Here is a 13,658-nt window from a genome sequence, read left to right as displayed (position 1 = left end):
TCATATATAACGATTGATGTGTGTGTGTGTGTGTGTGTTAAGAATTTATATATGGATCCTGTTAAATTACGTTTTTATACTGAACGGTATGAAAAAGAAAATCGTACGTTGAAGATACAAGAACAATTTGTTCTTACAGCGCACAATCTAAAATCTTTGACTGGAAAGTTTTATGCACGTCATGATGCTATTTCTTCATTTGATATTCCAAAAGAATATATTGAATTTATTGAAAGACGTACAGCTCTAACACCAAAAAACATTTATACTTTTAGACCTCCTTCAACAAATATGGAGTAAATTATCAAATAATTCATTATTTCAAATAATTATAGGAAGTAAAAAATTTGTCCATAGTCAATATTGTTGAAAATGATTGTAGATATGGATGGTTTACGAAGCCATTGATACCTACAACGAATGATCCAAAATTCAATTTTGTTAGAAAAGGATGTGATTTTATTAAGAAAGAGTTGTATCAACGACATCTTCAAAAAGGTCTACCGGTAACAAGATTTACTGGTCTACCTTTCAAGACATAATACTTTTATATGCATATAACATATTGATTGTATGTTAGTCTTCTTAAAGGCTACAAATAAAATTCTATATCTTTGTTTACGAAAAATCTTGCTAATTATTATTTTTCAACATGCAATTAATAAACGTGTGTTTCTAACTTTATTATTCGTAAACTATTCATATATACACATAAGTATATCTCATGTTGATAAGAATTCTACAACTGTGTCAAATTCAATACTAATGTTGTGTGTTATTGTTTCCTGGCAACAACTATATTACAACTATATTACCATATACCAGCGTTCTTCTGACAATATGGAAATTCTTAAAGAATTGATAAGTGCCTTCAACAAAATAACTTATTAAATAATTGTTCAAATTCATTAAATGTAGTGGTAATAGAAAAATAATAAGAACAAACTCTTCTTGATCAGCAGTACAATGGAGTTACTTATGTTAGTGAAGTAGTTGTCAATGAACATGACAGGAAGAGGATTTTGCGTTAAAATACACCTCGATCTTCATGCTGTATGTATACAATTAGATTGTAAAATTATTATGTTTTTTTTCTTCTTTTTTTTTTCTTCTTTTTTTCTTCTTTTTTTCCAGGTAACTTGTCCTGGTGTCTGGCTATGTCCAAATGGAAAAATAATTTTAAAAATAACTGCTCTGAATTCAAATACCGAATCTCATAGAATTGCACCAATTTTTCCATTATTATATAATGAAAAATTTACATTTGAAAAAATGTTTTCTTCTGTAGTTACTTTAACTGAATTACAAAATAGCTTGGAAGAAGAATTCTTTTTTGCAGAATTAATACAATGGATTACACCTTCTGGTAGAGGAGTCATTTTAGCTACATTTGAAACAAATTTAGTTGACTTATTATATCCTACATCGTCTTTCAAGGATCGTCTATTGGCTGGCGTAGATATAGATTTGCTTATGGAACCTACTAAATATTTTCCTGTAAGATTAATGACAATTTTCACATATATTTATTCTTACTTTAATAATTAAATCAAATCTATATACACGCAGGGTATAATAGCACCTAAAATAGAAGTTTCTACGAAAACTATTATAGAAGGAATCATAGGTATAGATGACATTAATAAGTCAGCAATACATATCGTTAATCCAAAAACAATTAATTCTAAGGTACTACTACGTTGCTATTAATTCAACCATTTTTTAAACTTTTATTAATCTACTATATTTTTTGTTAAAACAAAAACCTACCTGTTAACCTACCTGTTAACCTACTTATTAACAACCTACTTTTCAGAGTGCACCATGCATTCACAGAAAACGTCCGGTCAAGAGCATTATCAGACAAAAAAGAGTTTGCCATAGTCAAGGAATAATTAGAGATCGAAATTATCAATTGTATGTAAAGCAAATGAAAATGATAATAAACATAAACAGAAAATTGAAATATGTTGGTCAATTATATTTTACCGTTTTTGCAGATCTCAAGAAAAATCAAATAATAAATATCATTCGTATATATATTCTCAGTATTCTCCCGTTAAAAAAGTACAATGTTCTAACAGTCAATATTATTGTGCAGGAAAGAGATTTGTTGTTTGTAATTGTGAATCATGTGGTTCAGAAAAAAACAAATCTGAACTGTTAACTGCGTATAATGACTTACATATTTATGATAATTGTCCCATTTGTTTGAAATACAAAGATTATTTTTCTAATCAAAATAATGTAACGGATAACGCACAAAGTTATAAAACTAATAATAAAAATTATTTGTTAAAAGACCATCATTACTGTAAATGCATTAGCCAGTTGTTTGATGATCAACATCACAATACTATTTATTCTCCAGACAATGAACATACAAGACAAAGAGAATCAACAGTACCAATGTAACGTAACTACCACTAATTAATACATGAATATCTATCTATTGTAAAAAAGAATATTACGTTTATATATATATATATATTATTTTTCACAGACTAGGATCGAAAGAACAAATGGCAATAAATGAAACTTCTTATCATAAATGTGAGCAAAATCAATTGAAGGATTTTTATAAAAATTTGGAAAAATTTTATAAGAGAATGTATGAGCAAGCAAAAATGCATGCTGAAGGAATTGGTGCATAAAGTATTTACTGCTATTTGGTACGAGTTCCACGTGTATTTTATTTTGTGGTATTTTGATTAAAATTCGACCTATGTTATTTGCTTTTTCCCATATATTACAGCATTTGTTTTTTCCACGTTACATTATTCAACGTAATGTGATTATACTATACTTTATATAGATATTCACAGAGTAAGTATTAAAGAATACTAATGTGAGGAAGGAATTTTCTTTTCTCTCATATAAACTTGCTTTCCACTTTTATAAGCAGGTGTACCAAGTACCCTTGCACCGCGATAAACAACGGAGTTTTTCAAAAGAGCTGGCATTCTTAAATATATACCTCGTCCACTTGGTGTCCAACCTTGTAATTTAATGATTTCATTTTGTTTAGGAGTTACCGCTATCCAACCTATTAAAATATACTTGAATATTTTGTATGATTTTCAAATGACTTGTAATATCTTAACGAAATATAAACATATTCATATAGAAAGAGAATTACCTGCATTCGATAAAACAACATCTGCTGCAGATTCTGTTGCATCGATACCTGTTACTCTAAACTGTTTTGATTGTAAGCAGGGCCATAATTTCAACCTTTCTAAATCATTTATAGGCACAGAAAATGCTTCTGTGTGTAATAATTCTTTATATAAATCATCTGCATCAATGAGATTGCACATTGTAATGGGTAACATGTGGCTTGCAAAAATTGTACATCTGTAAGAATTTTCTAATAATATTGTAGTAATTGTATATCGGTGATATTAAGAGCAGTATATATATATATATAAAGTTTACTACTACCTAATAAATGAGTTTCCTTCTAAATAATCCAACCTTCCTAAGCCTCCTATAAATATTGTTTCTTTTGGTTGAACAACAAATGTTCTAGGTGAAATAATTTGATTTGGTATTGTTTTTAGTATTTCGTCAATTGTTAATAAGTCTATTATTTGATCTGGTTGGATAGTTCCAGGTGTATCGTAACACCAACGACTATTCTTGTATTCATCACTGGTTTCATCCAATCCAAACTTGGGATGATTATTACATTTCGACGAATTAGAAAATGAATCCCATTGTAAATTATTGAACGTGCGCGATGAAAAAGTCTTACCAACAAATCCTAAATAACATTAATATTTTCTATATTAATATAATAATTGTTAGATAAAATAAAGAAATGAATTTAATGAATGATGATAGGTATGCAAAAGAAGACAAATTTATTTATAGCATACCTTCCAATGTAGCATATTTTATATCACGCGATAATAACAATTGATAATTGTTTATGAATTGTTTCGCGTGTTGGTCTGCCCTCTCAGATTGCAATCTTAATGTTCTGTAATAAAGTCTCTTTCTAGAAGGATTTAAAATAGGAAATTTTAATAAATTCAAAGTTGTTCCCGGCCATAGAGATATCGTTGCACGTTGTACAATATTAGCAGCGTTCACTTTACAATAATCGGATTGTAAAAGACTATTAAATAATGAAGATTTACCTACATTAGTGCATCCAATTAAAAACACATCTCCTGCAAATATTAATACACACACATACACAATGTTAATAAGAAGAAGTATAAGAAAAAGCAGGTACATATAAGTGGTATATACAGGTGATAAATAGGAGGAATTTGAATTTTCCTATACCTTTATATTTCCATACGTTATGTAATTTATTTATAAGTTCCTCTACTCCGTATCCAGTCTTAGCAGAAATTAAGGATACATGTTTAATATTTCTTGCCAATATTCCAGTGTCTTCTACAGCTCTTGAAAGACAATCTTTAATATGATCTTCGAATAACGGTGAATCTTTAGGGAGCAAATCAACTTTATTTCCAACTACGAATACTGGTGTATAAGGATGTAATATAGTACCAATATTTGGCCATATACTACATGGAAAATCAGTTAAGTCTATCATTAAAATAACAGCACATCTTTTCGTTTTAATAACTTTTAAAAGTTCAGGATATTCTTCGGAAGATACTTTAACTTCTAAGGCCGTGTTATAATATTTCAAAAAATGACATCTTTGACAAATCATTATTTTGAGTTCCTCGTTGGATATACCCATGAATATTTCAGATGGTAAATAACCAGGAAGCGCATGATCCTTACAATGTAATAAAGCTCCACAACCACCACATGGAATATTACTAATGTTACTGTTTTCATTTGGTGTACCGTAAAGCCAATCATTTGGGTTTCCTTTCATATCGTCATATTGTTCATAATCATTCATCCAATTGTATGCAACATTTTCCAAGTCTTTGAATTTTCTCTCATAATAAGTTTCTTCGTATTCTATAAAAGTTTGTTTTTCTTTATCCTGAATGGAATTTTTACTTTTTAAATATTTTTCATACAAATTCTTATAAGTTATATTAAGCGATGATTCACTGCTTATCTCTTCAGAAGTATTCTTGACTTTGTCAGCAGGCATGTCAGCAGGCATGTCAGCAGGCATGTCAACGACTTTATAACTATCCGTAGATGCATAAGGCATATGTACGATATTATGCAATTTGATATCACCTGAATCGCTAAGTGTTTCCCTTGAATTTGTAGCATTATGATCAGCTAAATGATTATTATCAATATGGTTTAATATAACACTAAACACAGGCTCACTTACTTGTCTTAACATTTGTTCTTGATGTTTTATCTCATTTAACTTTTTTTTATTTTCATACGATTGACATATCCCAATTTTCTTTTTTCATAAGACAAATAATCGCTGTATAATATTTTATGCCTGAGCTCTTTAACTTTAGGATCAATTTTGAATAAAATATTGTCATCCTCATTGTTCTTTGTAGAAAATTGCAATTTTGGAATAAAAGAACAATTCGTAGAGCATAATTGCAATAAATGATAAATGTCATTATTTTTGTTCAATTTTGTCCTTAGTTTATGTGTGTGTAGCGTTAATTTAATCAACGACATGCTTTCAAAACATTAAATGACAAGTATCTTTCCAATTATATATGTAGTAAGAATTAACGTTTATAACCTCGGTTCCAAGATCTCTCTCTTCCTGAATGTACTTTGTTGACTGTTCATAGATGTCACTAAACTCGCAAAAAGATTCCAAGATCTGTCTTGAACATAGACGTTGACTGTTCATAGATGTCACTAAACCCTTTGTGCGTACATATATGAACATGGTATTATAACATGCAGATGCAATGTGTAGTTTTCATGAGCAGTAAACAATGAATGAATGAAATGTTGTTTGTTTGTGTTCATCTCCATTTCATTTGTATGTAAAGGAGGTAATGTAAAACTTTGTTTGATGTGTGCATTTATTGTTTCAGCACTTTTTAAACATAACCTGAAAACCCATTAAACCCATTAATAGTAATTACATCTTTATCTTTTCACTAGACAATTTAATTGGATGAACAAGTATTTGTCGAATATTTAGGAAAAATTATCAATAGAAAAGGAACAAAGAATTGAATGATTAGTTGAATTAATTCATTAAAATAATTTCTTTATACGACTTGGTTACGAGAATGAAAACGATAGTAAGCGATAGTAAGTGATAGTAAGTGATAGTAAACGATACATCGAAAGTCGATAGGAGGGCGCGTCGTGGTTCCCGCCACGAGACGCGGCGTTTCGCCGGTATTATGACGAAAAATGCCGGACGCGTCTAACTGCGTAGCTTATCGTACATGAAAATATTTCAAACTGATTATCTAATTAATCGATGGATTACGTTATTTCCAAGTAATACGCGATTGAGTGGCACATCTAAAGTCAATCAAGTGTGTCAATTCAAGAGTCATTCGGAAATACGAAGAAACGAATTGTGTTATTTGTTTGGCGGTAGCATGGCGGAATCTCGGAAGGTAAATTTCATTTGTTGTTTTTTTTTCTCTCCTATTATCGGATAATACAAATTTCGCGCGCTTACTTCAAAGTCGTTTTAACGTTTACGCGATATCAATGATTATCGTTCCATCTATCTTTTTTATCCTATATACTCATAGTTTATATATTTTTATCCAAGTTATGTAACACTAAGGTAAAACACTTACCGATATAATAAGAATACCACACAGACCAACCTTACCAATGGATTAATGCATATGAGATAATTAAAATAAGCAATAAACAATTGTTTATTCAATTCTTATTTAACAACTTGATTAAATCCTTTCTGTATATTATTTTTTGTCAAAGAAATATAGGGAATTGAAAACGCTTTGTAGCGTTTATACAAAGAGAAAAAAGGAAGTTGAAGAAAAAATAAAAGGTCAAATTAAATCGGTATAACTCTATTGTTTTACACGCAACGATTCTTTTGCATTACACATGCACACGCACGTATCTCGAGACCCTGTTCTAACTAAGGTTACTATTCGAATAAAATAAGCTAACGAAAGGAAGGACGGAAGGACGGAAGGACGGAAGGACGGAAGGAAGGGTTCTAGGCAAATCGAAGATTCGAAGCGAACGGAATACACCTTCGAACCGGTCGAAGACACGAAATTGGGTCATGGCTATATATTTTATACTCGATAGCCAAGCACCGAGCTTGCACGTACGCCAAATGCTTCTAAAGAAAACTACTTTTAATCAAAAACTAACAAATTGTTATTCTCTCTTTTAAGTGACACGAATCGCTTGAAAAAAGATTTATTATTATTATTGTTGTTGTTGTTGTGTTGAGGCTTAACATTTTTCAATCACCCTTATGAAAAGTCTATACATATTTACGCATATGTGTGTGCGTAATATGTTTTTTATTTAAAAGTAAGTTATATTTGAAGAAACCCCCAGAGAAGAATAATAAAACGAGCATGGAGCCAACAAAGAGACCGATATATTTATATAATATATCATAACACGGAAGAGGTTATGCTCTATTATTGAGATATTTATTTTCTCTCCTTATTTTTAAATTATTCTCCTCTTTGATTCGAACATGTTTACGTTTATATTAACGTTTTCCGCGCGCTTATTTCCTATTGGCTAAAATTTGAATATGATTGCGCGTCAACGCTGCTAGTAGAAACATTTGTTTGATTATTGTTACACGAAACGATGTGTTTGAAATTGTCGTCTAAGGTCGTGAAAATTGTCAATTGGCAACGATATCTTTTGCGTATTCCGGGAACGCGAGAGTTTCATTTAATAGCTAAATTACTTAGCAGTGGTACAAGGTCGAAACTTTTAACGAGTTATTAATGAAAACGCAAAAGAGTATATATTACAAATTCATTTCTACATCCCATATTTTATTATAAGAATAAATAAGAAAGAATAAGATAGTCACGCTCACGCGGGCTCCCTTTTTGAGGCCCTTAACAATTGAAATCATTATAATATTATTTCTCCGAGTACTATATAATTATATTGAAGGTCGAAGAAAATTCAGAGGACAAGTTTTTTCCTATTCTTTAGAATGCATTTTGAATGTGTGTGCATATGAATTGCGAGAAATTTAAAAGAACAGGAACGTTGTTCAAATAACGTCGCCTTCATGCGTCTCCTACTATTTATTTTCTCTCCCTCTCCCTCCCTCTCCCTCCCTCCCTCTCTCTCTTTCTCTCTCATCTTCGTCGCAACCAATCAAAGCGAGACGCAGAACGTGTTGCCGGCCCCGATGTAAACAAGTTTTCTCCTTCCTCTTTCTCCCTCCTCTTTCTCCCTCCCTCACATATCCACCCTAGTACACTTTATCTTTTTTTCTTTTTTTTTTTTTTTTTTTTTTTTCACCTCTTTTTGCCAAATATATCGTTCCAAGAAACAAATAACGTAGTTATGTAAGTCGACTGATTTATTTCCTTTTGCCGAGATCGTTCTCACCGTGATCCCCGGTGAGCGAAAGATATGCAAACTCTTATCTTGCAAGCACAAAGAGAGAGATTACTAATTATAAGTTCTCTTTCCTTTTTTGTGATATATATTTGAAAAAATAAGTATATTCCAGCCTAGATCATATCAATTCACGTACATCTTTCTACTCGATACGTCGGTAATTATTTTCAATCCATTTAAATGAACCAACGTTTGTATGGATAATTGCGACGAATGGCAGATTAATGAATCAATGATAACTCATCGTAATAAGAAATGATAATCTTTTTTAAAATCAAATAAGACATACCATCAAAATTACTCGGTTTTAAAAATAAAGTTGGAGACAGACCCATGTTGTTTGATTTTATATTTATTAAACATAAGAATAATATTTATATTGAAATAAAGTTTCTTTAATGAACGTTCATTATATGAATTATTATTAATCTTGAAATATACAGTATATGATAAATGCGACGATTGCATGATACTGAACATATTGCAACATACTTATTACATGTGCACAATGTGCACAATGTACACAAATACACTGGTAAGAATTGTTCGTTAGTTAAAGTAATTAAATAAACGGAAGAATCGATATAAGAATTGACAGAAAATTTCGAATTTTCCAAGTAAAGATGATACACAAAAGGACGGTGAAAGTTGACGAATCGCATTGCACACACACTGTCTGTCTGCTTTAAGTTAAAGTAGCTTACGTGAATTATAGCTTGTTGGATTCGAAACCCTTTAATGTAGTTTATATTACGTCATGACCTTGAATTTCCTTGCGAGGATTATCAAGAGGAGTGCATCATCATTCGTATTTGTTGAAAATTGACTTGTTCTTTCCTCAGGTTCTCAAAGGTTACATTTTGACTACAAAATTATTCATTTGATTTCGGTGTCAAGTTGTTATGTAACTTTTCTTTACTTTTAATTATTCAATCGTCTCTCTCTCTCTCTCTCTCTCTCTCTCTCTCTCTCTCTCTCTTTCATCGTCATTTCGTGATATTGTTTAGTGCAAAGAAGACACATGTGCCAGTTAGCACATTGCATATGTAAGTATAATTATAATAGTTACATATGTTCGTACTTTGTAAACACACAAGTTATATGCTAAATATAAGTATTAACATCTCTCATCTTTGTTTTTAATTATTTGTGTTATTCTTGATAAGACAATAAGTAACTTTTTCACAAAATTTTGTTGTAAATTCTTTGTCAAAATATAATATAATCTTTCATAAATATAAGGAAAAATATGTGAAAAAGAAAAGGAAGACCAAAAAGGTGTGTGCCTTGTCAACAATTTACCAATGGAAATCACGTTGAAAATATCAGTTTTAGTTTTGGAACTTTGGATACTTGGGGATAGAAAAAAACACTAGAAAAATCAAATTTGCAAGACGCATATGCAATATATGTACGTACGAAACAAAGTAGACGGACGAAAACACTATTTGCGTTAATAACGTCAGAATTATTTGTAAAATTGGCACGACTCTCGATCCTGCGTGTTTCTCTCTCTCTCTTTCTTTATTTTTATTATTATTATTAATATTGTTATAATTATTAATAGTACATTTTCGAGGGGCATTATTCCGTTGGAAGGAAAGAGTATAAAAAAGTTTTTGAAAAATTTGATAGTTTAACACAGGCACACTCACACACACACACAGAGGAAAAGCGAGAGAGAGAGAGAGAGAGAGAGACATGTATACGTGTAGGTATATTTATGCATAATGTCATCGTACGATTGGACAACGAAACAAAAGCAGCAGACAGTCATGATTTCTCTCTCCCTTGTTGCTAAAGATGGCGGATATAAATCGCCGTTATACTCTTGGCACGATTCCCATTTAAAGTATCGTTATAAATACTCGCTTGAGCTAGGGCCTCTCTTGCTACAATAAACTCTACTCTCATAACACTTTCTCGTTTTAATTCGTTATGCTTTTTTTTTCGTCTTGTTATTATTGTAAATACATATCTTATATATTTTAGCTGGCAATAGTTAGGTAATTGTAAGTCCTTATAAAATGTATAAATGTCTCGTTTGAAGATCCTTCTTTGAAGATTTTTCAAAAAAGCTTGGTATTGGTACTCTTGGTATCGGTGTAGAAAAAATAAAAGGAAAAGGAGAGAAAATACTACAAAGGTTGATGATATGTTTCGCGTGACTAAAGATGACTCATAGATCTTACAAGAGAGGCGATAAAAGTAAACGTACCTGTTAAAACACGACTCGATATATCGATATATATATATATATATATGTATATTCGTTGCGATGTTACCACCGTGCAACAAATATGTTTTCCTTGACTCCATGCTTGACTCATGCCGATATGCATTTGTTTAAACGCTATTGTAAAACGCTGCTTACCACCATACTTTGCATGAGCTCTTGCCGTCTTTCCCCTAGTTCTATCGAGAGTACGAATGTTAACGAACTTTTACATTAATGTTATGGCACCGTTTTATGTTTTATGGCAAATATTAACTATGAAACTACTAAACTACTACTAAATAATTATTTACAAACTTGATTATCCTTGAAAAAGAAAATTTGTTAAATCCTAAATAAGATAAGGAAAATAAATTGCATTACGATTAAAAAATTGTTGGAAGAAAAACAACATTATTAAAATACATCACCTTGATTAATTCAGCAACAAAGATATCATTCTCCTACTAATGAAATTCAAATGATCTCGAACGATCTTACATAACGAATTATTTGTCAACTTATTGTTAGAGAAATGAATGTATGGACAACATACGAGCAAATACTCTGTTGCCATTTAAAATGATGATGAAAATGAAATCCTGTGACGTAATGACTACACTTATCAAATCGTAACATACGATATGAAGTGTGTGACGTTATATTATTCTATCCTTAAAATAAAATTTTTTGTTGCTATAATGAAAGGCCGTTTCTCAAGATAAAGTTGAAAACATGGCAAAACTTGAATATGATATAGGCGCCTGTTATACATCGCCGAAAGAAAGAATATTTGACGTCCGTGTTTTAATCATCCTACGCTAAAAATACAATATTATATTTTTCTATATCTTCTTTTTTACTTAAGTATTCGACTGAGTATATGTATACACGCTCACGCACACGCACATCCATTATAAATTTTAAGTTTAGTATTAAAGTATTTATTTGCAATATACAGCTTCTAAATTCTTATATAAGAAAATCTATTTTAGGATTTATCGTTGAAAGCAGCAATTTTCTAATCAGCTAGCGATCGCAATTTTAATACATCCATTTCTCGATATAAATTTGATTAAGAAATCGTTTTTAATTTCAAAACGTATATTCGACTTAATTTTAGCTCTATCAGCAAACTTTGTAATCTACAAATTCATATTACTTGTATTATCTTTTATTTTATTTTTCTGTTTGAAATCAAACAAATTGATCGATAATATTCTAAGATTTTGGAAGATTATATTCTTTGTGATTTGTTTCTTGTATAGATTAACCAAAACCAAAACCAAAACCAAAACAAATGGTGACTTCATTGATTGACCGAGCAATGTCTTAAAAAACGTGCTAGTGCAATCTAATACATTGTTTTCACTAAATGCATTCGCGATATATATAGAAAAGTATATGTATGAAATAAATATAATTGTGAAAGAATGAACGAGTGTTGAAGACCCTGAACTTTCTAAGAAGATTTATCTCTCGATTATATATATATATATATATACATAGACATACAATAATACATAATATACGTATATACTGATATATTTGTTTGATCGTTTAAATTGATTTGTCTTCAAGTTGAACAAAGATTTCAATGCAATAAATCTACGAATTAATGTTCTAAATTATAATAGACTGGGGGAAAAAAAAATAACGATTTAAAAAGAAAAATGAAACAAATTAAAAAGCACGATATAATAAGATATTAATTGTTTACTTTCGTTGGAGAAAAATCATTTTACTCGCTAGTCGCATTATTAACAATAAGTATCGGTTAAAGGTTCGTGCTTTGCGTGACATTATCAGTCATGATCGCAAAAAAAAACAAGACGAAGAAGAAGAAGAAGAAGAAGAAGAAGAAGAAGAAGAAGAAGAAGAAGAAGAAGATGATGATGATGATGAAGAGGAGAAGGAGGAGGAGGAAAGTCGTATTAAAATTCACAACGCGATCGGTCATTGTCGGATAGCGCGCTTAAACGATCAAATTTCACATTGTTTGCTTAATATATTTATATATTTGTATGTATATGCATATAAATGTAAGTATATTTTTATATCTGTGTATATACATATAATATGCCTATGTACTTAAGAGTATATACAGATAAATATATAAAAGAGAAACGTTTAACCGAGATGAAATCAACGTTACGATTTCTACGTGTATTTCTAATCTTATCGATATCTGTCTGTCTCTCTCTCTCTCTCTCTCTCTCTCTCTCTCTCTCTCTCTCTTCATGTATGTTCTTTGAAGAAAAATATTTGTCTATCTGCTTAAAACGAGTAAACGGATTCTGCTGCTTCGAGAAGGCGACTCGAGTTACGTAATCCTTTGATTTAAAACTAACTTTGTATTCATATATGTAGTATACATATACATAGGACATTCTTTGATGTATCTAATCATTCTTTTTTGTCTTCTTTATTTTTTATTTCTCTTTTTTTCTTGTTTTCCTCGTTGATGTAAGCGCGTGCTTTCTCAATGGAAAACAATATTTTGTTTACAAACACGCGAGGAAAAAAATAAATATCGATTGACACCCCCACATTTTCTAATATCTAAAAGAGTTAGTTTGTAATTATCGAGTATCATAATCATATGGTAATATATTAAATAAAGGAAGGAAGAAAGAAAAAAAGAAAGAAAGAAAGAAAAAAAGAAATGAAAATGAATAGTTCATAGTATGGTCGGACGGATGTATGAAAACCAATCACGTTCTTCACGACTTTCATCGATATCTAACTGTTTTCTAATATCGTTCTAACACACGGCATATGACGATAGAAAGTGATATTTAATCATTTATTTGTTTATTTAAGTTTTGTCGACGATAAAATCGATATTATATTTATTATATTTTCGAGGTTGACTTTAGAAAAAAAGGAAAAAAAGGAAAAAAGGAAAAAAGGAAAAATAATAAAAATAGTTATTTATATTTGCGTGTACGTACACGTT

General features: G+C 30.5%; 4 protein-coding genes across 6 annotated transcripts in view; 3 read left to right on the top strand and 1 right to left on the bottom strand.

Annotated features, from left to right (window-relative positions):
* Positions 1 to 4: 4 nt before the first annotated feature.
* LOC107068507 (uncharacterized) lies at positions 5 to 542 on the top strand. The gene is made up of 2 exons (XM_015324963.2): positions 5 to 296; positions 383 to 542. Exons 1-2 carry the CDS (start codon positions 52 to 54, stop codon positions 540 to 542), a joined length of 405 nt encoding a protein of 134 aa, XP_015180449.1. The 5' UTR covers positions 5 to 51.
* A 379-nt stretch (positions 543 to 921) lies between these two features.
* Positions 922 to 2,655, top strand: LOC107068506 (uncharacterized). 2 transcript variants are annotated; one of them, XM_015324960.2, is made up of 6 exons: positions 922 to 1,053; positions 1,135 to 1,497; positions 1,570 to 1,689; positions 1,817 to 1,917; positions 2,001 to 2,411; positions 2,504 to 2,655. In XM_015324960.2, the coding sequence occupies exons 1-6, from the start codon at positions 1,000 to 1,002 to the stop codon at positions 2,652 to 2,654; spliced, it is 1,200 nt and encodes a 399-aa protein (XP_015180446.2). In that variant the 5' UTR covers positions 922 to 999; the 3' UTR covers position 2,655. The 2 variants fall into 2 exon arrangements, with proteins under 2 accessions (XP_015180446.2, XP_015180445.2); XM_015324959.2 differs by having other exon boundaries at positions 1,000 to 1,497.
* Positions 2,656 to 2,668: 13 nt separating this feature from the next.
* Positions 2,669 to 6,836, bottom strand: LOC107068504 (nitric oxide-associated protein 1). Its single transcript, XM_015324956.2, is given in 7 exon segments — positions 2,669 to 3,046; positions 3,140 to 3,357; positions 3,445 to 3,766; positions 3,882 to 4,178; positions 4,297 to 5,331; positions 5,334 to 5,986; positions 6,699 to 6,836. Coding segments are annotated over 6 exon segments (2,340 nt in total). The 5' UTR covers positions 5,599 to 5,986; positions 6,699 to 6,836; the 3' UTR covers positions 2,669 to 2,843.
* LOC107068508 (MAP kinase-interacting serine/threonine-protein kinase 1) overlaps positions 6,283 to 13,658 on the top strand; it is a 25,515-nt gene continuing 18,139 nt past the window's right edge. Inside the window, exon 1 of one of the 2 annotated variants that reach the window (XM_089173190.1) lies at positions 6,283 to 6,509. In XM_089173190.1, the coding sequence (XP_089029316.1) occupies positions 6,333 to 6,509 (177 nt within the window). In that variant the 5' untranslated portion in view covers positions 6,283 to 6,332. Of the gene's footprint in view, positions 6,510 to 7,144; positions 7,205 to 13,658 lie in introns of those variants that run through there. The other variant, XM_089173186.1, reaches the window with a different exon arrangement.

The sequence above is a fragment of the Polistes dominula genome, unplaced genomic scaffold (assembly GCF_049000335.1).
Source record: "Polistes dominula isolate Pdom_NZ unplaced genomic scaffold, Pdom_raw_medaka contig_28, whole genome shotgun sequence".
Lineage (NCBI taxonomy): Eukaryota > Metazoa > Arthropoda > Insecta > Hymenoptera > Vespidae > Polistes > Polistes dominula.
The sequence above is the reverse complement of the archived record's forward strand: the minus strand, read 5'-3'. Positions and strand labels throughout refer to the sequence as shown.